Raw genomic sequence first — 21,822 nt, forward strand, 5'->3', positions numbered from 1 at the left:
CAGAAATAGTTCAAGGAAGAGCAAAAGACACTGTTGTCCAAGTGTCTTCTGCATCTATACAGATGCAAATACTCTGTTGCATGATTAATAAGTTACCTTGTTTTACCATCTAAAATTCATCCAAAGTGCTCTTTTTAACAGTCAGAATCATCCACGACAAAAGTATTTTTGACCATAGCTATAAGGGCTACGCTCAAGTTCAGAGTGTTGTGGCTTTTTTGTTTTGCTTTGTTTTCAAAAAAGGTCGATGAACACAATTTTCATAAACTGAGAGCAACAACCGTAACACACGTACAAAAACAAGATAGCAGTCTCATACGGGAAATATTTCTGCTTTCATTTTTATTTTATGAATACATATAACAGAGATGCATAATCTTCCATTATCCAGGCTTAAAAGTAACAGTTTTTTTTTTTTAATATAGCTTAAAGAGGAAAATAAAAATAAAGACGAAGGAGATGCAACATATCCAAACCATACAGTTGAAAACCTTGCTAGAGTTATTGCTGAAATGCAAACATTGTGTAGGGTGTGTCTGTGTGTGTGTGTTGTCTTGTATCGTAAAAGCCTCACCCAAGGTATTTATGCATGTGAATAAAAAATACTTTGGCATAACCATTCCTCCACACACACTTTGTTGACACTTCTCAAATACTGAGAGAATAAAATCTGATGATTATATCATATATCATTTTCTCTCCTTGGCAGCGATGTCTTTAAATGCAAGGGGGAATAAAGAAGAGTCTGTTGACAGGAGACTTTAATTCCATGCTAAGATGGTTATATTAGCAGGATGCAGCAGGATGCAAACAGCTTCAAATAGAAGAGATGGAGATATATATTTATATATATATGTATATAACGTAAAATTGCATATTTTATATGAGAAAGGAAGATTTGTCAAGATAACATAAAATGAACCACTCTAAGACTAGCTTCCAGCAAAACATTTTGCTTTATTGGATCTATTTTCTAGCTACAAGTAAAGCTGACATCTGTCAAGCTTTTTACTTTTCATATGGCAGTCTATAAGAAATGTTTCATGCAACGTCTACAATGCTAAATACAGGGTAAATAACTGGGAGTAAACAGGTGAGGAATAACAGACTATTATAAGGACGAATAACAGCATATTATGTACATATAGCCATATTATATTCTCATGTCTTCACAGTAATGTGCAAATGTGACAAATATGGCTTTCATTTTTTTTTCTAAAGAAAGTAAGACATAATTATACAGAGTAATGTTTTAAAATGCTTAGGAGGATTTCACCTTTTTGTGAAACCTGTTCAATCTTCATTGCATTATGGTTAACGAGTCACCCCAGCACCGAGGTGTAGTTCAGGTATATTTCCAGAAGGGGGCATAGATTCCTAAGGCACAATATTAATGTTAAACATTTTTAATTTAATTCATGCTATTTCATTTATTTTTGTTTTTATTTTTATTTTTTGGTTATATGAAATAGGTTGTTGCTAGTTATATAATAAGCAGTTGATTGTAAAAAATACAATGTTAGAGGTTACACTACATGCCTATCCGTAGCTCCAGAAACATTAGCTAATCTGAAAACACACTATACAGCGCTGCATATTAAACCTTCGTGGTTTTTTGGTAATATTCTTTTCATACATGTAGCAGAGAGTTATAAGGCTTCTGCGGAATAATAATATTATAACTGAACAAATATTTTACACTCTTCCATAATGGTATTTACAGTTACTTTAACTAATAATTTGCCATTTGGTAAATAACATGTATCTTGTATGCATCCTTCTTGCCTATCTAAAGTGCTTGCTTAACTGCATGAGGAAAGAAAATGCATACCTGCTTTAGTTTCAACAAACCCTCAAAAGAAGTAGCTGAAATATTTGTTGTGGATCTGAAATGCATTCTCAGAAGTTGAAATTATTGCTAAATTCAGTGCCCTCACTAGGCAATCATCTATATTATTTGTCATATATAAATATATGCATATATACTAGTATGTATGTACATGCATACACATTCATCTATCATGTAATAGATAGATTTCAATTTTTTGTCCATCAACCTTTTTTATTTTGTGCTATTCAACTCACTTGTGCTATGACTGAAGGCAGATTAAAATCAAAATCTTAACATGCTACTACTAACAATCCTATGATTCATTAGCACGTAATAAAGACAATGCAAAAGAAAGCTGAGATGATGACAAATGAAGAGGCTTTTGAAACACACTAAGAATAAGGCAATAGGCTGTACATTACAGCAAATAAAAGCTGAAGAAATTCTGGAATTCATAAGCACATCTTACTGGATAGGGATTTCACTCCCTACTTTGCTGCAGTCTTATGTTTTTGTTTCTTTTTTTCCAATATCATTCTCCAGAATGTAAGCTCTATAGTTTCTGCACCTACCAACACTTTTAATGGTAGCAAATTCAAAGCTTATTATAAATGCCCTGATGCCACAACCTGGTAAAATAAGGCACTTCCAGGGCTGTATTCCAGCAGTGCCATGGCAAAAAGATCAGCATTGGGAAGAAGCACTCAGATTTTGATGAGTTTCCTAGTTTTGTCCCACGAAATGCGTCATCTTTGAGTGTACTCCCTCCTCTTTCTTTTGAGATGATTTTCTTTAAAGAAGCTATTTCATCAGCTGAAGTTGAGGACCTACTTCTTTGTAAGCAAGAGGTAAATCTTCAGTTCCTGACATTCAGTAAGGTGGAAGATCGGAGTGGTCTTCAGTTTATTCGGTATCTCTGCACTCAAGCTGACATGCCATCTAAGTCAAAAGCGTGTGTGGATTTCATAAGAGGCCCATATTGAAAGCTATGAATGGACACTGGTACTGGAAAGGTCATTCCTTATAATTTCATTTACTGCAAAGAAAGAACACAAGAAAAAAGGAATCGATTAGCATCACACTGCTGCAGGAGGGTCTCTTCAGTACAGCCCCTCCCAAACCTGCATCGATTTGACAGTTTCAGTGCAGCTCTGAACATTAAGCATCATGAGATATCTAGTAAAGGCGGATCACAGTGCAAAACAGCAGGATTAACCATGGTTATTAACATGCTAAACATTATGTAAAACCAGACATCACAAGAACAGCAGCATCCCGGATCCTTGATTGCATCAAACATATTTAACATTTTCAGTCAGTTACAGATAAAACATTTCATTTACTCTAGTACTGGCTCTGAAATATAAAGTAAAGAGTACCACAGGAAATCTTAGAATAATCTACTCCTTCCATAAAAAGAGTCCTTTGGAAAGTATGTTAGCCATGGTATGTGTTAATGGCACAAAGCTGCCAGCCACTGAACTGGGTATTTGAAGCTGCAATGCCTAGATACAATACGATTTCACATGCTGATTTTTTTTCCACTGTAGGCTGAAATTGAGTGAGTGAGAGAGAGAGAGAGAGAGAGAGAGAGGGAGAAGAAACTGATGTGCACTTGCCCATTCTCCATAGCTGGTGACATGTATAAACACATACTCTCCTTTCATAGTGATCAACACACATGGACATGCAGTCTTTTTGCTCCTATCTGCACAGACAGGTGGGAGGGACAAGCAAGTGAAAACCCTCGGCAAGAGTCAGAGAAAAGAATAAACAAGGTCTGCTATCTCAGCATCAGCCAGTCAGACTGCATCTCCATTGATAAAGTGTTGTTTTCTTTATTCGTGAGTCTTCTTTCATTCTTTTCCCCCTCCCCTGTAGCTCATCAGGCAATACTGTTTCCCACACTCAAATTATGTCCATTTATCAGCTTGTGATTTTTGGCAGATGGACAGGAAATGACTGAACCTGGCAAAGGCCATCTACAGTAGGCTACACAACATCCCTTTTATTTCCACCCCACCTCCCTGCAGCAACCACCACCACCTGATTTACATGAAGATAGACAAAATACCATCAGTAGTGCTATCACCACTTCTGAGTGAGAGCTGCTGGGAGTGGGAAACACATGCCCACGTCATGGAAGTGCCATGGAAAAGCCCGAGTTTTCCTTTCCTTGTGGGCGGCTGTTCATAGCCATCCAGATAACTCCACGTGTTTACTGGAAAAGACCAAGACTGCCTAAAACCAACTTCCTGAAACAATTAAGTGTTATTTATTCATTTATTTTCTGTAGACCCATTGCCCATTTTGTAATTGTAGCACATGAATCAGTCAGGATTTGTGTCACAGGTCCTGGCCATGGCAACCACTTTTACCAGTGCCACACTTCAGAAAGGAAATACCAAGTGTATTTGTTACTACCTATTTATGGCAGCAAACTAAGAGCAGTAATGGAATTGAGATGTGAAGACAAAGCAGTTCTTTCTCTTAAGGGTGCTGTAGAGTTTATCTTTAATAATCCTGAAGAATGAAAACAAATTTAAGCAACAAGCCCTGCTCTACGACAAAGACTGCCTTGCATATATCTGAACATGGCATGAAATGCTACCCTATTTATGTGCTGCAAAACTTGAGACAGCTTCCTGAATTGAATCTCTACCTTGAATCCAAACAGTGCACTTCTTCTGTGGCATGATTCTTCTATGATGCTTTTGAAAAGATAGTTTATTTAATAAACTTCTCAAAGCAACATTGGGCATGCAGCAAAACACACAGTGATATCTTTGTGTTGAGTGTGACAATGAGGACAAATCCTCAGAGGGGCCAGCCAGTGTTCCAGTTTTGCTAACTTTGCCTCCAAGTTTCTCTTACACAAACAAAATTAAGACACTGCTCAAGGCAATCATCAGACTTTGTATATGCAGTGCTTAGAACATTAGATAATGAATCTTTATAGTGCTTCTGTACCATGTGAATATAGGCATCACCACTATTTCACAGATGGGGACAGGCAGATGGAAAAGCAGAGGAGCTTCCCATCACAGTCAGCTTTAGTACTCAGGTATCCCAGATCTCAGGCTAATGCTAAGTCATAAGCTGAGGTACTCTAACTTGATTTGTTCAGTAAAATTTCCAAATGTAACATCCCCCAGCCCAACAGCACAAGGTTCCCCCTATTAAAGCATTTAGCAAAAGTATTATCGAAGCAACTTGGTGGCATGAAGGTCTCAGATGAAAAGGTCCATCACCAAAATCAGCTTAGGAACTCAGAGGCAGTCTTCTCCAGCCCCACCAGGTACCCTCAGATGAATCCTCTGTCACTAAAGCACAGTAGGAAACATGACACACCCTAGAGATGATGTGACTTTTCTTTTCAGCTGGGAGCCCACCTGCCTTGGCTCAGCCATGTCCACCACAGTCCTTTGCTCATGCTCTCTCCAGCTCTGAGCAGTCTGACAAATCTGCCACCAGCTGAAATTGCTCACAATTATTGACTCCAACAGGACACAGGTTAGACCTTTGGCTTTATTGCTCACTTTTATTACGTGTTAATTCTTAACAGAGGTGGACTTCTGCTATCTTGATGAGTAACAGTCAACTTTGGTGTTCTCATGTAGCAACATCTGACAACTGTTCAACAGCAGTCACTACACAGTATCAGAACTGAGCCTCAACCAAGGTGCATCCATTGCCACCAAATCTCACAATCAAATGGGGTCAAAATAGCCAAGAGGATGCCAAACGTCTTTTTCACCCACAGTGGCTCACAGACAACATGGCTCAGACACAGGTTCCTATTTCACTGTTGTTTCTCCCACTCTACCTGCCACTACGGTGAAGATGCAAAAATTCCCAATAGGGCAGTGGGAAAAAGAATGACAGAGAGACAAGGTGCAAGAAGAAGTCCCAGGTGGGGCAATATGCATCCCAGCAAAGCAGCCGATATTGTAGAGGCAGACTGCTTTACAGAGAGTGCTGACTACGAGAGCTAAAAGGGGAAGTGCGCTGAGAGCGGGCTTTCCCGTGCTGCCCACCAAAGGCACCTGAAACTGGAAGGAAAACCCTCTGGCGGGTGGGAACTGACAGAAAGCGGACATCAGGCACACGTGGGCAAGGGCTGAGGTGAAGCGAGCTGTATGACACTTGCTGGGCTCAGCCAGAGACATGTGCCCAGCCCCATCCAGGTACAGCCAAGCATTCCCATGAAGACACTCCCCCCTCCTTCCAGGTCTGAGAAATGGACATGGGGTGGAAAATGCAGTTTTGGATCTGTCAAAATGACATGAAAACGTGGATTACATTTCTCAAATAGTACAGTATAGAGAAAGAAATGTCTTTAACATCAACATTTTTAATTTCAAATTTCTGGAAAATTTGCTTCTTTTCATATTCCAAAGCCTATTAACATTGCTGGATGTTAATGTTTTATTTTAGATCAAATGTAATGTTTTGTTTGACCTGAAACTTCTTTTTCTTTGCTTTCTTTGCTGTTTGCTGGAAAGAAAACATCGAATACTCTCGTAGTAGGTTGACCCAAGATTACCCTTCCCAAGAGCAAATTAGAAATCCTGTTATTGAAAGATAGCTCTGTTGAAAGGTCCTGTATAACCATCTGTGCCAGTGTCACATCTCTGACACCAGCAAGTAGACAACTCTTCAGGAAAGACCATAGGCACCAGGCAAACCTTCAGTGATGTTTTCTCTAGCACACCCTTTTATCTCCTGACTGCTGGAGGGCTTCATGAGCAAGAGGAGGTCTGAGTCCTTGTTTTTAGTGGACTTTGATGGACTTTCTTCCATGCAATTCTCTAGTAACCTTGAAAACCTGTTCTGGCCTTCATGGTTTCTGCAGCAATGGGCTCCATGGGTTCCAGTTGAAGGATGTGTTGGTGGAAACAGTACTTCATCTTCTTTTAAATTTGTTTCTTGATAGCTTCATTCACATGTCATGTGAACAAGTTGATTGCTCCCTGTTCAGCATTTCCTTTGCCATCCGTCACATCCCTTCCCCCTGGTATCCTTAGGGCTCTGCTTGGTCCTGTAGGACTGATGCAGAACACGGCAGAGAAGTAAAAGATACTGCTGATGTAAAGAAAATAATGAATATTTTTCTCTTATTTTTCTTCTTATTCTTATAATGAATAATCTTTCTCTTATTTTTCTCCCTAACAAAATATTTATTATTAATCGAGGTGAGTCAACTGATTGCTGTCTTGAATGGTCCGGTTTTGGCTTACAAATGTGTTACTACAACAGGATTGTGTGTATGGCAGAGAAGAGCGGTATTCAGTGCAAGCAGTATTTTGGCCTGGGTTTGAGTTTTATTTCTAAAACAAACGATGGTCTTTGGTTCAGTGGCTGCTTGGATACATGTCCATTCACATTTGTAATACTATTCTAGGAGTAGCCGTGTTTGGAATGAGTGTAATATTTTTCAAAGAAAGACTGCAGATGCTTTACACCCATCTTTAAAACAACACAAAATGAGTATTCATATAGACCTGTTTTATAGATAAGAAGATGAGACCCAAAGAATTACGTGACTCAGTGGAGTCCCTACATACAGCTTAGCAGCAGATCTGGAATAGCATGCAAAATGTTTAATTTTCGATGCCTAGATTAGCCTAACACGTCCCTTAAAAAAACAGGGTCATCCCTATCAGATCAAACAGCTGATTACAATGATTTACAGCAGTTTTGTCATCAGATTTTTTTTTCCTGTTTTTCTGCTGGCTTTGGGAAAGGGGGGCATTGTTGCTTTTATAGCTAACACCTACAGTTCCCCACAATGCCCTCCCTCAACTTATAATTTCCATCATCAAGTTCAGCTTTTCCACTGACATAAACTCAAGAAGTAATAGTGCTGAGAAATGCAGGTAACACGTGACCTCTCTACCTGTCAAGGCGTCTGAAAGCGGAACCTTTCCTTTGCTAAACAGCAGATGCCACAGTAGCAGGATGTGGTGAGCTGTTACACCACATTTTAGTTTAATAGGGAGTTTTTTTTTTCTTTCTTGTATTTAATTTTGCTTTAAGATGCCCTTTTGCAATGGAATTTTTTGCTTCATTAATTAGCAAAATCAGTGTCTTACCAATGCAACAGTTTGAGTTCCTGCATGAAACAGATATATTTGAACAAGTGCAGATTCCGTATATAGATGTGATCTTCATAGGAAATGGAATATTTTTAGTGTTTGGTGGCTACACAAGGATTCTATAAACTGGCAAAAGTTTAAATTTCTGCAGACTTCTGCTCTCCTTTTACCTGATGACTAATTAGAACATGGATAACATTACGGCCTTTTGTTTTAATAAAATAACTGTTCTTTTGAGACAAAGTTCTGCATTCCAGCTCAGATACTGATCCTACTCAAATCAAGAAATTTATCAGGTCAGAGGTGCAAGAAGTGAGGAGAAGGCACTGGTGAACTCTGGGGGCTACACAGAACCCCCAGGCCACACAGCTACAGGAGACTGGAAGACAGCTTCATAGCAATATTTCACTTCATATTCCTCAAGGCACATGTTCTCAAGAGTCTGAAAAAATGGGAGGTGAGCTGAGAGCCATGATCAAAACCACAATTGTAAAGAGCTGCATCTACAATTTTGGGAGGGAATGATGGCACTCTGAAAACACATCCTATTTCTGTGAACTTTGCTAACAGTGTCATCCCTCTACCTGCACTCTTGAGATTCTGCACTGTGAAACCACCAGCATTCTTACATGGAAACATACCTACTATGACAATGTCAGTGAGTTTGTCATGCCATGGACACTCTTTTACCACACTCCAGAGAAAAATGCTTGGGCACTGGCCTCTCCAGGAACTGGTCTAAAGGCATGGTCTCTGGTCCAGTGACACCTTTCTGCAGCTCTCATGGTGCCAGGCAGATTTAAACCCTATTTAGACAAGAAGCAAGCCCTCCACTGACTGTCTGATACACATTGCTCTCTATTCACATAAGCTTTTAATGCAAAACAACAGCACACCTTTTAATTAATGTTGAGAGGTTTCTGGAGAAGAGACTGATGCTAATATAGATCTTCCAGTTTCACCCATTACTTCTTCCTCCTTTTCTAATTAGGACCCTAATTTTGTCCCATTTAAGCCTGTCTCTTCACACATCACACACCAAAGTCTGTGGAAGTCAATGACCATCTTCCCACCAGCTTAAATCCTCTTTTGCAGTGTCCCAGAGAGGTCTGCTAAATGAGAATGAGTACTGGTGTTGTGAGTTGTATTTACTGTTGTGCTCCTTTTCAATGGCACACTTCACCTGTGTTCAAAATAAGTAAATAAAGTAAATGCACTGAGCTCTTTCTTGGGCAAGAAGCGTTTTTGTCAATGAAATCATCTGCATAAATATAAATAAGTGACAGACGCAGTATGAGAAACTAAATGAAGCTCCTGCGGTCTTCTTTTGTCTGCTCCAAATGAAGAAGTGAACTGATATTAATACAGTCCCATGTTAAGACATAACTGGATTGCCTCTACTCCCACAGTTCTCCAGCACTGCACAGATGTGTGCATTTCAAGTTACCTGCCCTGCCTCAAGCAAGCCATATGCACTGCCATCCTCACGTCTGTCTCCTGCCCACCCTGGCAGTGCTGTGTAGGAGTCACTGAGGGGCTGCCAGGTGACTGGGAGAAGTCCAACGGAGTTTTCCAGTGGAAAAGCCTGAAAGCTCATGTTGATCAGGAGAGTTTTACTATTCTCTGCTGCATTCTTCTTTAAGGACTGTGATAAAGCTGCAACAAAAATACACTGAAAGGTTTTGAGCAGAGCAAACATCTTGTGATTAATTGAACATGCATGTGTCCTTCTCCCTATATAAATAGCAATGGTGTCTGCTCAGTGCTGTGAAGGTATTCTTCACTCAGGATGGTTTTTGAGTTCCTTGATAGGAACAGCCACAGAGCATGTCCCAAGTCATCTATGTCTTCAGGTCCATGCCAATCCTTTTTTCACAACTGACTGACCAACCTTGTTACTTCTTGTCCACCTGTGACCACTACAGACCATTGTCTCTGTGATGCAGCTGAACTGAAGCAAAAAGTTCAGATGCTGTAATGCTCTCTCACCAAAAAGGAACAAAAGCAACCTGTTCTGACTGTTGCATGTGTCATGGAAAATACAAATAATACCAGCTGCATCTTTCAAGATGCATGTGTGAAAAGCCTGTGTGAATTTTGCTGTATCCTGATAATACTTTTCATCATTTAAGTGGGTATAACTATGCAAGCAACGTGGTGCCATGTTTGAACTCCATGGCCTGGCCCTGGCCAAACTACATGGCTGTGTGTCAAATCTGAGCAATTTTTAGAAAAGAGCAGAAGTCCTGAAAAAAAAAATTGATTCAGTTTTGCCCATCATTTTTGCTTTTCAACAGAATTCATTTGTACTCGTCAAGCCTTACATCTGTACAACTCCCAGGTCAGGGATCTCTCCATGTACATCACTACACAGTGTAGACATACCCCTAAGTGCCCTGAACGTCCATTACCTTCAGTAGGTCGTTGGCCACAAGCATCTCGGAGTGGGGACCATATTTTCCTCTCCATTTGGTACAACTCTGAACATGCTGTGACTATTCAGCATATGAATATTCAACATATATGGAAAAATAACTCTGTAGTGAGTTTAAGAGTTCGACACTAATACCACACTAACCTGCAGTAATACTTCATAGTATGATGCTCACTTTTCTGCCTGTAACTACTGCCCTCAGATTTTTCCACAAGTGATGGCACATCTTGTTCCATCAAGCTTCTGTGTTTTTGTACGCATTTTATTTCAGATTAAATGCCAGATATTAGCATACTGAAGAGGAATTCAAATTCACAAAAGAACCCAGAGGAAGTAGAAATACAGAAGGAAAAATGTTTTCCTTTATCTCCATGTATAGGTTTTATTTAAAGAAAAAATGGCTAAATACAGACCCATTTGCAGTGACAAAAGAAATGAAGCTCCTGAAGTTCCATCACACGAGTAAAATCCTACAGTTTTTATCTTGGTACCTACTTTCCCACTATTAATAAGATCACTTCCCTCTGACATATAAAAGATGCAGCAGACAACATACACGTATTACTTAAGTTATTGAAAAATGAGGGCTGGTTTAGAGAAATTCTTTTTTTTTTCAAAGCTAGTATTATGCTATGAATAAGAAAAGAAAGTAGTGATACAAATTCCTGAGATGCCAGTTGGTAATGCGAAACTATAGATCATATTAAAGCTTACTGAATCAAAAACCAAACAAAACAAGTCTTGTGAAGCAATGGAAAATATAACTTCACACGTTCCATAAAGGAGTCAGATCTTGTATTACCTCAGGTGTCCTGGATGTGTTAAAACCTTAAAATTATTTTTATCTGTTTAATCATAAAAAGCCACCACCACAGGGCATGCTATTTTTGGAGACAGTGAAGAGGACAGTGGAGCAAGTGAGTGACAACAAGTAGCAGGTTTTAATAAAACATGATCCTCCCATACAAATGTAGGCTTGGCAGGATGAAGGGTATTGTTGTGCATGACAGCCATTAACATGGAGTCATTTTCCTACCTGCTCTATCCTTTGCCTTATTTAGCTCAGTAACTCCAAAGTAATGCGAAATCTCCCAGAGTGGCTGCTCTGCAGAGAGCTAATAGGAAAGGTTCCTCACTGTAGTGTGATGACAGCACTGTGTGGCAGTAATTTAACTGGGGATCTTGACTAGGTGCCCAGACTAAATGAGTTCCATCCCACCACACCAGAACTAGGTTTGTATTTTTCATCCCTCCCATGTGCAACCCTGGGAATGTTCTGCATCTTCTTTTCTGCAGACGCTTAGGATTGAATCCCTGGCTGCTGAGAATTAATGCAGAAATCAGCAGAGCTGTGGTGATTCTGAACACTGTGAGGTCTAAGCCTTAGCTGGTTTTTATTTTAAGTCCAAGGATGACAGTGCTCACACAGTTTAGCTTTTATACCAAAGACTCAAAGAGTCAAGAGGGAATTTTCAGTAGCCCTCATTGAGGTGAACCTTGCCTGGAGCTGTTGTGATTTGGGCTGTGCAGAGGCTGCAGAACCTGCCTCAATATGATTCAAGCCAGATTTGATACGCACATACACACATCATGAAGGGAGGGCTGGGTAACATACAAATAAACCACATTTTAACCAAAATTATGTGTTTACGTTCCTAAGAGCTTCTGTAAGGGATGCCGAGCAGACATATTTTACGTTTTACACAAAATTTCCATACAACAGAAGAACTACACAAATACTACCTAAAGCAGCCAAAAACAGAGGTCAGTGTTGCTGGAAGCTTTGTGGGTACAAGTAAGGGAGGAATAAGGAAGAGCATGAACTGTTTTGCTAGAGACAACAGACATTTGCCCCCACCATATGAGATATAGTAATGCAAACTGATCATCACAATCAGCGTTACTTTCCAGTTTATTGCCCAACAGTAAAGTAGCGCTGTGAGACCCCAGTATGCAGCTCTGAGCCTCTTGCAGCAGGCTGCTAGCAGAGAGAGGCCTCCAACAGGCATGGACCAGCCCTTCTGGACAAAATCCAGCAATCCTCTTTTGACCCAGACCTATCCACAGGGGACAAATTGTTCAGCACCAGGGGACAGGGAGAGAAAGAAAGGGAAGAGTGATGGCAAGGAAGCCATTAGCAGACTAAGTCTGAACTAGAGGATTTTCCCCTACTTGCTGTATCCTGGGAAGTGGAACTCACCCCACAGCCTGGCCCGCATCCTCTTCACCCCTCTCTTACAAAAGGGTGGTGCTCAGCCTGGTGCTGGCCCCTGGCACACAGCTGCTCTGTGTCACCTTGCTCCTTGACAGAGAGGGCATCGGGCACACACAGCTTATGCCACAGCCTGAGAGAAGGAACAGGGCAGCTGAAGTAGTGAGACACTTGAAGGTACCTAGCTCGCCATTTCTGGGTTAATTTATAATCTCTAACATTTCCGTTTTACATCTTAGATTATGCACTGAGAAAGGTACTTTCAGTCTAGCTTATAGCACTTATCAAGAAATCTCCTGCCTCAGTGCTACAAAGACAGCTGAAGAGAGTAAGGCTGAGAAAAGAACTGATTTTTATTTCTAGGTTTCAGAAGGAAGGGGTTTCTCCACATGCAGGAGAACTGACAGAGTAGCTTTAGCAAAAAAATAACCTGGGGTTTCAGTAGGAAAATGGGGAGCAAGAGAGGATCCAAAATCCCTCTGATTTATTGATTTCAGAGTTTAAAAAAAGCCAAATAAGACTGAATTTCTATATCGATTATACAATTATTAATCTTTTTAGAAGCTCTTCCAACACTGCACATAATGAGCAATTCATCAAAGCATATTAGGTGCCACAGAAGTTGCATTCAATATAAAGGGGTCATTAAGTTTCTTGTAATTGCACATTACTGAAGCTGTTGTTAGTTCTAAATCAAATCAATGGGATGTGCATGTATGCTCTTTAATTGACTGCGTGTAATAATAGTGTGGCCACTAGTGATCATCTGGAATCCTCCAAAATGAGCCACTTTGCGCTACTGCTTAAAAAAAAGCACCACCAACAACAAAAGACAGAACAGCTCATGTGCAGCTAGGCATATCAAATAAAGCAAAGAAATAATAACTGGGTGGAAGAACGAAGCACCTCGGGGTCATGCATGAGCATTTGCTGAGCACCCTTTTCTTTCCACAGCAGAGAACAGACAAGATAGTCAGCTCTGCTTCCTCTGAATCAGCCCCAAATCTGATGGACATCAGTAAGTGGGAGTAGCATCGGGCCTCAACACTGGGAATGTCCTGGAGACAGGTTAAAAGATATAATGTGTTTATCTGACTGAGGAGGGTGTTTGGTTGTTGTGATTTTTTGTTTGTTTGTTTTTGTTTTTTGAACTGGACTCTACTTGCCCTAATATTGCCATCACCAACACCTCTTCCTTTATAACCCGTTTCATCAGCAAACCTCAAAATGCATGCAGAACAGAAAAGATCAATGCCAAGGTGAAAAGATCAACATCAAGATCATTATTCTTACCTTTTGGCAAAGAGGCCACCAATGCAGAGACAACACTGGCATGCCACTGTTTATATAATCTATGATGTGCCTATGTGCTGCTTTGGGGGGCAATGGGAAATGCCTTGAAACCAGATTGGGTCTCATTCCCACCTAGCCTGTGGCAAAGGCTGAGCTTTGTTTTTTAACCCCTAGCTCACAGGGCTTTTTGCTCAGGAAGATAAAATTATGGCTGCGAGATGACTCACTGAGCAGCCACAAACTGCTTGATGGAAGAGGAAGGCTGGGTGGAGCTGATGTAATTTTTAAGACAAAGACATGTTTGACGAGCTAGCTGGGGGAAATCCTCAGGTGAAGGAACACAGCTGCTTCTCCTCAGGGGTGGGCACAGAAGTAAGGGTCAGCTCTGTGAATCTGCAGGCGTGGCTACGAACAGGCTGCTAAAGAAATGAAGCAGGCAAATCGCCATGTGATAAATTTGTTTGTGGCCTTATGATCTGGCCACCACCATAACATGAGCTGTACATAATGCCACAGGTTTTTATTTTAACCATTGCAGCATCTGTTGCTGAAGAAAGCTACAGCTCAAAAAGGAACACCCATCCTTTCTGTCGTGGCTCTCTGGAGAAGAGCATTGGTGGTGTTTAATGCTACTCTTGCACCAGTTTTACACCTCACTAGTAACTCTAAGGTGAAGATCTTTTCTTGATAAAATTCCCGCCATTTTCCAGTTTGACTGGGAGGGTTTGACCCTAAGGTTGATTTAGTGGAGCTGTAGTCGAAACCCCTCAACGAAAGTGGGGCCTGGGGCAGCCCCAGACAGTTCTAAGCCACAGTGGGGAAACCACCAGCTGGTGTTATTAGGTGTTCTCCTCAGCACACGAGATGTAGCTCTGAAAAGTACCACAACCAGGCAGCTGCTGGACTCCCATACTCCTTGGATGCTAAAACCACCTATAGCAAGTGGCTCAAATTAGAGCAGCTGGAAGAATACTCCTATTTGCACATGCTCCTAATGTGACAGAGCTGCAAACATGGCAAAATATCTCTTCCTCTCCTCCCCTCTCTCCACATGCTGCAGACTGGCTCCTTAGACTGGACTGACAGAGCAACATCAGCAGAAAAAGCACCAGACATGGCTGCAAAAGTACAGTAAGAACTGCAGATAGGTTCCCAGGGAAGAAGAAACTTTGCCCTTTGCAACTTAACACTTGATACAAAAAACCGTGCAGACCTCAGTGCTCTCCACTAGAGAGGAAATTTGTTCTGCCCCAAGAATGAAGTGCACAAAACCCATGGCCCAGGGACTGGCGCTGCCTAAGCGGGAGAAAGGCACCTAAGAAAGGTATGTTGAGAGCTCTCACTTCACTCTCGAGCACTTGTAAGGACATCAAGTTTTATTTGACATGCTTGTATTGCATTTTCTGAACAACCACTTGCAATGCGTGATGGACTTCTTTTCTGCCTCTTTTTGAGTACTTGGACTCTAAAAACCTTGCTTCTTGATAGCTGGGAGGTGACAGCACTCCACAGGCCAGGGCTGCGATCTGGCAGCACATCAGAACTTCAGCAGGAGTTTGGCCTGCACTTTGAGAGGTGCTCCAGGCAACAATATGAGCAGATGAGCTTTAATTTAAGAGTAGCTTAAAAAATTGATTAATGCTACAATGGAGAAAGCTAGCTGCTTACATCAGAATGTTAATTCCGTTCAGGTGAAAGACCAGGAGCTGAATGCATGGAGCCTCTGCAAGGCCCAGACAACTGACTACACATGGCTCAGACAGACAGGCTGCTCCCTGGGGGAGTTCAGCCACAACATGCGGACGCCGAGACTTAGCTGTGGGCATGCAGATGTGTACAATTTGGCTGAGTATTCAGACACAACCTGGTGACAGGAGCCAGGAAGGTCCTGAGCGTGCTCATTTCTCACTGAAGTCTCTGGGAATGCAACACTTCCGAGGTTGGTGCCCTAGGACAGTCAAGGACATTTCACCAATGAAGTGAAAGAAAAAAAAGTTAACTGCAAAAAGGTTTTGATGAAAGGCTGCACGAGCTGATCATTGTTTGCTCCACACAACAGCCTTTCTAGCACACCACACCTTTTGTAAAACAGTTACATGAAACAAATTATTATCTCCAGTAGCTTCCGTCTACACACATTTCTGAAATACTTTCATTCCAAACTGTTTCGAGTTAAAAGAATGGAATTTCCATTATAAAGAATGGAAACCTGGCATTTAATCGGATGGAAACCTCTGTTTCCATTTTACACAATAGGAAAAAAAATATATAGAAAGAATATCCAACATTAACTGCTAAGTAGGGAGATAAAAGATAACTAGAGGCTTGCAACTGGGAGCACTCATATGCTGCATGCATTTACCTGCATTTGGACAAGCTTCTGAAGGGTGGGTCAGACCTGTATTTGCTGTTCTCATTCGAAACCACATAAACACCTAGTTAGGAACCGGATTTTGACAGATGAAAATTCTATTTTCTTAAAAACTCACAAAATAAATACGTTGATTTTTTTTTCTTTTTTCCAAAGCATGGACGAAAGGCTCTTCTGGTCAAGACACAGAGCAAATATTTACAGGTGCTGGGGAGACACCATTTCCTCCCTTTAGGCTTCAACCTAGTGTCTGCCACATAATTTTATCCATTCAATGATTTTTTTTTCCAGCCATCTGCCAAGAGGAAATAACTTTGCTGTATTGGGAGTCTGGGAATCCTAGAAAACAATCTTAAATCCATAAAATAATTGAAGTGCAGTTTTACTGAGCTGTTCAGTTCGATTCTGATTTTTATTACAATGTCAACAAGAGTTTAATTTGTTTTAAAGTTTAGGTTCTTAAATCTGAGTGATATACGGTAGTTTACAGCTTGCTGGCAACAGCTACTGTGGAAAAAAAAATGGAAAGTGCATATAAAGGCGGTTCTAAGTTTGACATTGTGAAAGCAGGGAGCAGTGCCAAGAGCAGCAAACAGCATGGCTTTCCCAATCCTGGCTGGCTTTAGGGACTGCTTGCTATTGACATCAGTCACTATGGGATACATTTCCCTGCTCTAACAAATCCAATCTGGAGACTGTAATTAAAAATGAAATGTCTCAAAGTGTAATTTCTTTCCCTAAAACATTTACAGATGTTAACTAGATTGCTAATGGTGTGAGATGTCTGTGGGCGGACATCTTCCTCTTTATCTGCTGTGTCAAAGAGGAAGATTTCTTTATTAAAACCAGTTCTAAAGGTAGCATCTTTTCCATGTATGTCTTTACGTGTGGGGTGGTGATGGCAGTGCTGTCTTTTTTTCTAAACCACTTGCTGAACTGAAAGGTTTGGAGGTGTTTTTCATTTATTGTTTCTTCTTCTGTTTTTCTTTTGGAAGTAGTCTTCAGAGTTACCCTGACTGAAAAGTGAAGGTATTCAAAGCATCTAGAAATGACATCGCTTAGCAGTTAAGAAATATCCCATCTGAGCTTTACAATTATACTACTACTACTACCTACTACTAGTAATAATAATAGTAGTAGTGATGTAAGTTTTTTGCTCTAGTGACTTTCCATCGGTATCTTTGGCTGGCGCTCTTTCCTAAGTGCTGCTAAAAGCATTTATGGGAGCATGCTGGATGAAGGGGTAAACCGATCTGCTTTATGTGCACATGGGACGTGAGCAGGGAGAACACAGAAACAGCCAAGGTTTTAGAAATGTGAGTCCCTGGAGAGGCAAGAGAGGGTTCTCTGCTGGCGGAGGAGGGTGCTGGCAACAACGCTGGTGGGCACAGGACCGCCCACGTGCCAGCTCCACTTCTGCAGCACTAGCCAGGTGCAACACTGCTGCCGGCAAGCACCTCGTGAGCTGCACAGCCAGGTCGTGTACCAGCACCCTGCAGAAGGTGATGGCTAAAACATTCGTTTCTGGCACAGGCAGTCCAGACACGGTTGTCTGCATGGGCCTTCCCCCCACACCTCTTTGCCCTTTTTTTTTTTTTTTTTTTGTAACTGGCTTTGATTGGAGCCAGAGCCTTGGGTAAATCAGAGGAATTTCTATATTTTTTCTGAGTGCTGTGAGCCCTTGCTGTTTTCCGGTACCTACTTCCTGCCATATCTAAAATAACAGCAGCTGCATGGGCCTGATAGAGAAGAGCTCCAGGGGACAAATTCTCACAAATGGGGTGGGAAAGAAGAAAAAAATAAAAAAAAGACAGTTATTGGGGAGCTGATAACACACACAGCCAGCATCAGATTCATTGTTAAGAGTCGATAGTACTGTAGGCTGTGGATGTTGTTGTCAGAACAAAACAAACCCTGTAAAACAGCCATGGGAATGATAAGTCTCCATGTCCACTGGGATAACAGAGGTAGCTTTACAGCACTTGTCCTATTGTATGGAGTATCGTGCCTCGATTAGCTAATGTCTCTGAGGGCCAGATAAGTAAGGATGAATGTCCTGCACTAGAAGCTTTCATGCTTTCTCTTTGTCATGGCTATCTATGTATAGTTGCAATAGAAAGCCTTGAACACATAAAGAAGGCCCTCACAGCAGAAAGAAACATTACAGAAAATGGAAAATTGTTGAAGTTAACCCATTTTCCATGGAGAACGCATGGTGCAGTGTTGTCGTTGTTTCATTATGGACTGCAACACAAATGAGTACAGCAAGTCAAGAGACCTCCGAAATAGCACAAATAGACCTGTGCTACAATGAACAGATGAAAACAGGACTCCTGGCCTCAGCAACACTGCAAAAGCTTGGGCAGAACTATTAAATTATTTGCCAGACATTGTTGTGAAACAACTGCTTAGTAACTAGTTACTCCAGGAGAGAAATTTCTTTTTCATACTGGTATAATGTGGGATACAAACACATGCGGTGGATTCACCCAAAATATACTTCTCTGCATTCAGTTTGTGAGAGCATAGTGCTCCTTGAGATCCCTTTGGCCTACACCATGTAACCAACACAAACATTGCTTTAAATATTAGCACACCCAAACAACCAGAGGAGCTCAGTGGGGGTTCTTTGAATCTCTGCAAGTCGGTCACACTGCATAAACAATACTGATAGCATTTCAAATTACTGTATGTATTGTTAACCTTTACATATTAATTTAACAAAATCTTTTATCATCACTCTGGAAACTATAACTTGTGTCCACATCAACTTCGGGGCCCATAAATTTTCACCAAGTATTAGAGATTTTCATGAATATACATATATTTTTTTCTGCATAGGACTTTTTTAAGAGCATTAAGTGAAAAGTTCTATTGACCGAAAAAAGGAATCTGATCAAAAAAGCACAGAAGAATTCCTACTGAATTTAATGGGCATTGCATCAAGTTCTTACTAAACACAGGCAGCTATGTGAAGCACATCTACAAAAATACAGTGAACAGGTCTGATGGGTTGGCAGGAAAGAATCAGTCACTGTACTGAAAACAAGCTATATTGCTGATTATCCCCTAACCATTATTTAAAATATTTTCATTTTGATGTACAAAAAAGGCAAGTAGATCTGTTCTATTCATTTATCATAAATTTTAAAGCATATACAGTTTCTCTGGTATCAGGAGACTTCTAACTCTCAGAAGACTACCACAGGGAGACAACATTTCTGTATTTACTGCAGTGTTTTGGTTTTAATGCATATGTGTGCTGGTACAGTTTGATCCCAGAACCCTAGCCTGTTCCTAAGTAATAGTGAAAAAACACACATAAGGTTTTAGTAGCATGTGTTTTTTCTTTTTGTAGTTCCTATATCATGTCTCTAGGCCTCAAAATCCTTCATCCACTTGCTTAGGTTGAGTACACAGCTCAACTGCCAATTCTAATTTGTTCAAACAAGATGATGTTAAGCTACATGATTCTTCCTATCCCTGCAAGAGGCTCCTTAAAACACGAATCGTTCCTGGTTCATCTTCAGGTAATAATAACTGGAATTATATAAAGTGGCCAAGTTTAGACAGACTAAAGAACATTCTAGCCTAAACTCGTAAAACCTAAAGCATTTAAAAATATTTTTTTTCAAAAAATAAATAAATCACTCAACAATACAAGAAAGGGAATTTGTATTTCTTTCTACCAAAGTAGAAGAAGTTAAAAAACACGATGTACCGCCTAATCCTGTTTTAAACACTTTTACAGCTATGCTATATTACAAATGCTTACGTGGTAGTATATTTATGGTAAACTTAAGGAATTTTGGAGTATGATTCATATAGACTATACTAGGTCAGATCACAGAAAGAGATAATCTGTTATCATTCTCAGCTTTTGTTCAAGAAAGGGCAACCACAGTGAAGGTCAGAGACAGACTCAAGAGCTGCATTACAATTATTTACTGATGTGACACTGGAAAGAACATCACATAGCTACATGTAACACAGCTTGGACTTTAGACACAGGAAAGAATAGTTCATTTTATGCCACTGATCACAGCCAATGATTAAAATATTTTGGAAAAGCCCTACTGTTTCTTATTCTGCAAACCATGTTTTCATTATTGGTATACCATGAAATTTATGAAGTCCATTCATACAAATCAATTTCCTTTACTGATTTCCACTGGCATGTGAGATACAGATACATAATACAAATACAAGTCTGTAAAGGAAGAGAAAAAGATATACAGAAATGTTTGCTTGTACTTAAAAGTGGAGTAATCTCAAGTGAGGATGTAGCTTGAAGAATTATCTCTACATTCATTCTTAAATAAAAGAGTTTAGGTTCTGAACACGTAGAAATCAGTGCAGATGCACTACATCACAATGAATCTATGCTTATTTACTGTAGTAGTCTCTGTCAAGAATAACTGAAAGTTCTCCCACTCTAAGATTTTCATTTTGCAGCAGCAATGTACAATCTAGACATCCTTTTCATGTTACAAGAAATAGTCATACATAGACATCTTAAGGAATTCTTGCAACCATTTTAGTGTGTTAAACTGTGGGGTTTTCTACCTATAGTGGTGCTTCCCCTCAATAAAAGGTTTTCATATGAAATTTAAATCTGTCTTTGGACAACTTTCTGAACACTGACATTTCAGAAAAGAGTTACAAGGAGGCAGTGGCCGAGATAGCTCAGGGGACCATGCACAACTGAAAGCACGACACAGCCACATTTGAAATCAGATGAATCTGCCAGCTCCTCCATGAAACGAGCTCTTAACTAACAGCACAGAAAGTATGTTGATTGCTGAAGAAAGCCAGATTTCATCATCAGGGAAACCACAGATTTAGCCCCTGAAACATCAGATATATGGCTGGCTGACATCTAATTGTCTGACTGAAAGTTTTTAAGGTTACAACTCACACAATCTGACATAGGTAGTCCTATATCTGAAGTCCTACAACCTTCCTGATTAAAATACAAGAGACTAAGTTTCTGTTTCCAATTTCAAAAGCAGTTATTTTCTGAATATTCATAGAATCGTAGAATCATTCAGGTTGGAAAAGACCTCTAAGATCACCTAGTCCAACCCTAATTTAACAACTAAAGAAATGGTTCATCCATTTGTAGTTTCCTTAAAAGAAAATCCTGCAGCCCTATCAAAAGTCTATTTACTTTTCATACTCAATTTTGTGTTGAGTGCTTGAATTCATAATATTCTTTAAAATAATAAACTCTATCCTCCTAGCTAATCTGTTATACAAGGGCAGGCCCTGTTGCAGCAAACTAGTGGGGAAAGAGGGTGCATTTTGCAGCAGCCAGATGGACAGAGACCTCAGGTACTAGATCTTAACAATCAACAAAACACTTCTGGATCAACAGTTGCATTTTGTTGCTTCTCTGGTTAAAAATTGTGATATTCCCCAAAGTGAAACTCAATGCTAGAGAAGAGCTGAGAGAGGAGTTTTCTTTTTCAGTTGAGCAGATGATTTTATTTTTTTTAAGTATATGAGTGATTTTGGTCTGGAAACACTTACAAATTTTTGATGAGACACCATTCAGTCCAGGTGTTTTTCCCAAGTTAATAT

At 40.2% G+C, this 21,822-nt stretch overlaps 1 protein-coding gene across 1 annotated transcript in view; it reads right to left on the reverse strand.

Moving 5' to 3' along the window:
• Positions 1–331: 331 nt before the first annotated feature.
• The window catches only part of NFATC1 (nuclear factor of activated T cells 1), a 120,148-nt gene continuing 98,657 nt past the window's right edge, over positions 332–21,822 (reverse strand). The window contains 1 exon segment of the mRNA XM_050708932.1: positions 332–2,867. Coding sequence (XP_050564889.1) covers positions 2,818–2,867 — 50 coding nt within the window. The 3' untranslated portion in view covers positions 332–2,817.

The sequence above is a fragment of the Cygnus atratus genome, chromosome 2, assembly GCF_013377495.2.
Source record: "Cygnus atratus isolate AKBS03 ecotype Queensland, Australia chromosome 2, CAtr_DNAZoo_HiC_assembly, whole genome shotgun sequence".
Taxonomy (NCBI): domain Eukaryota; kingdom Metazoa; phylum Chordata; class Aves; order Anseriformes; family Anatidae; genus Cygnus; species Cygnus atratus.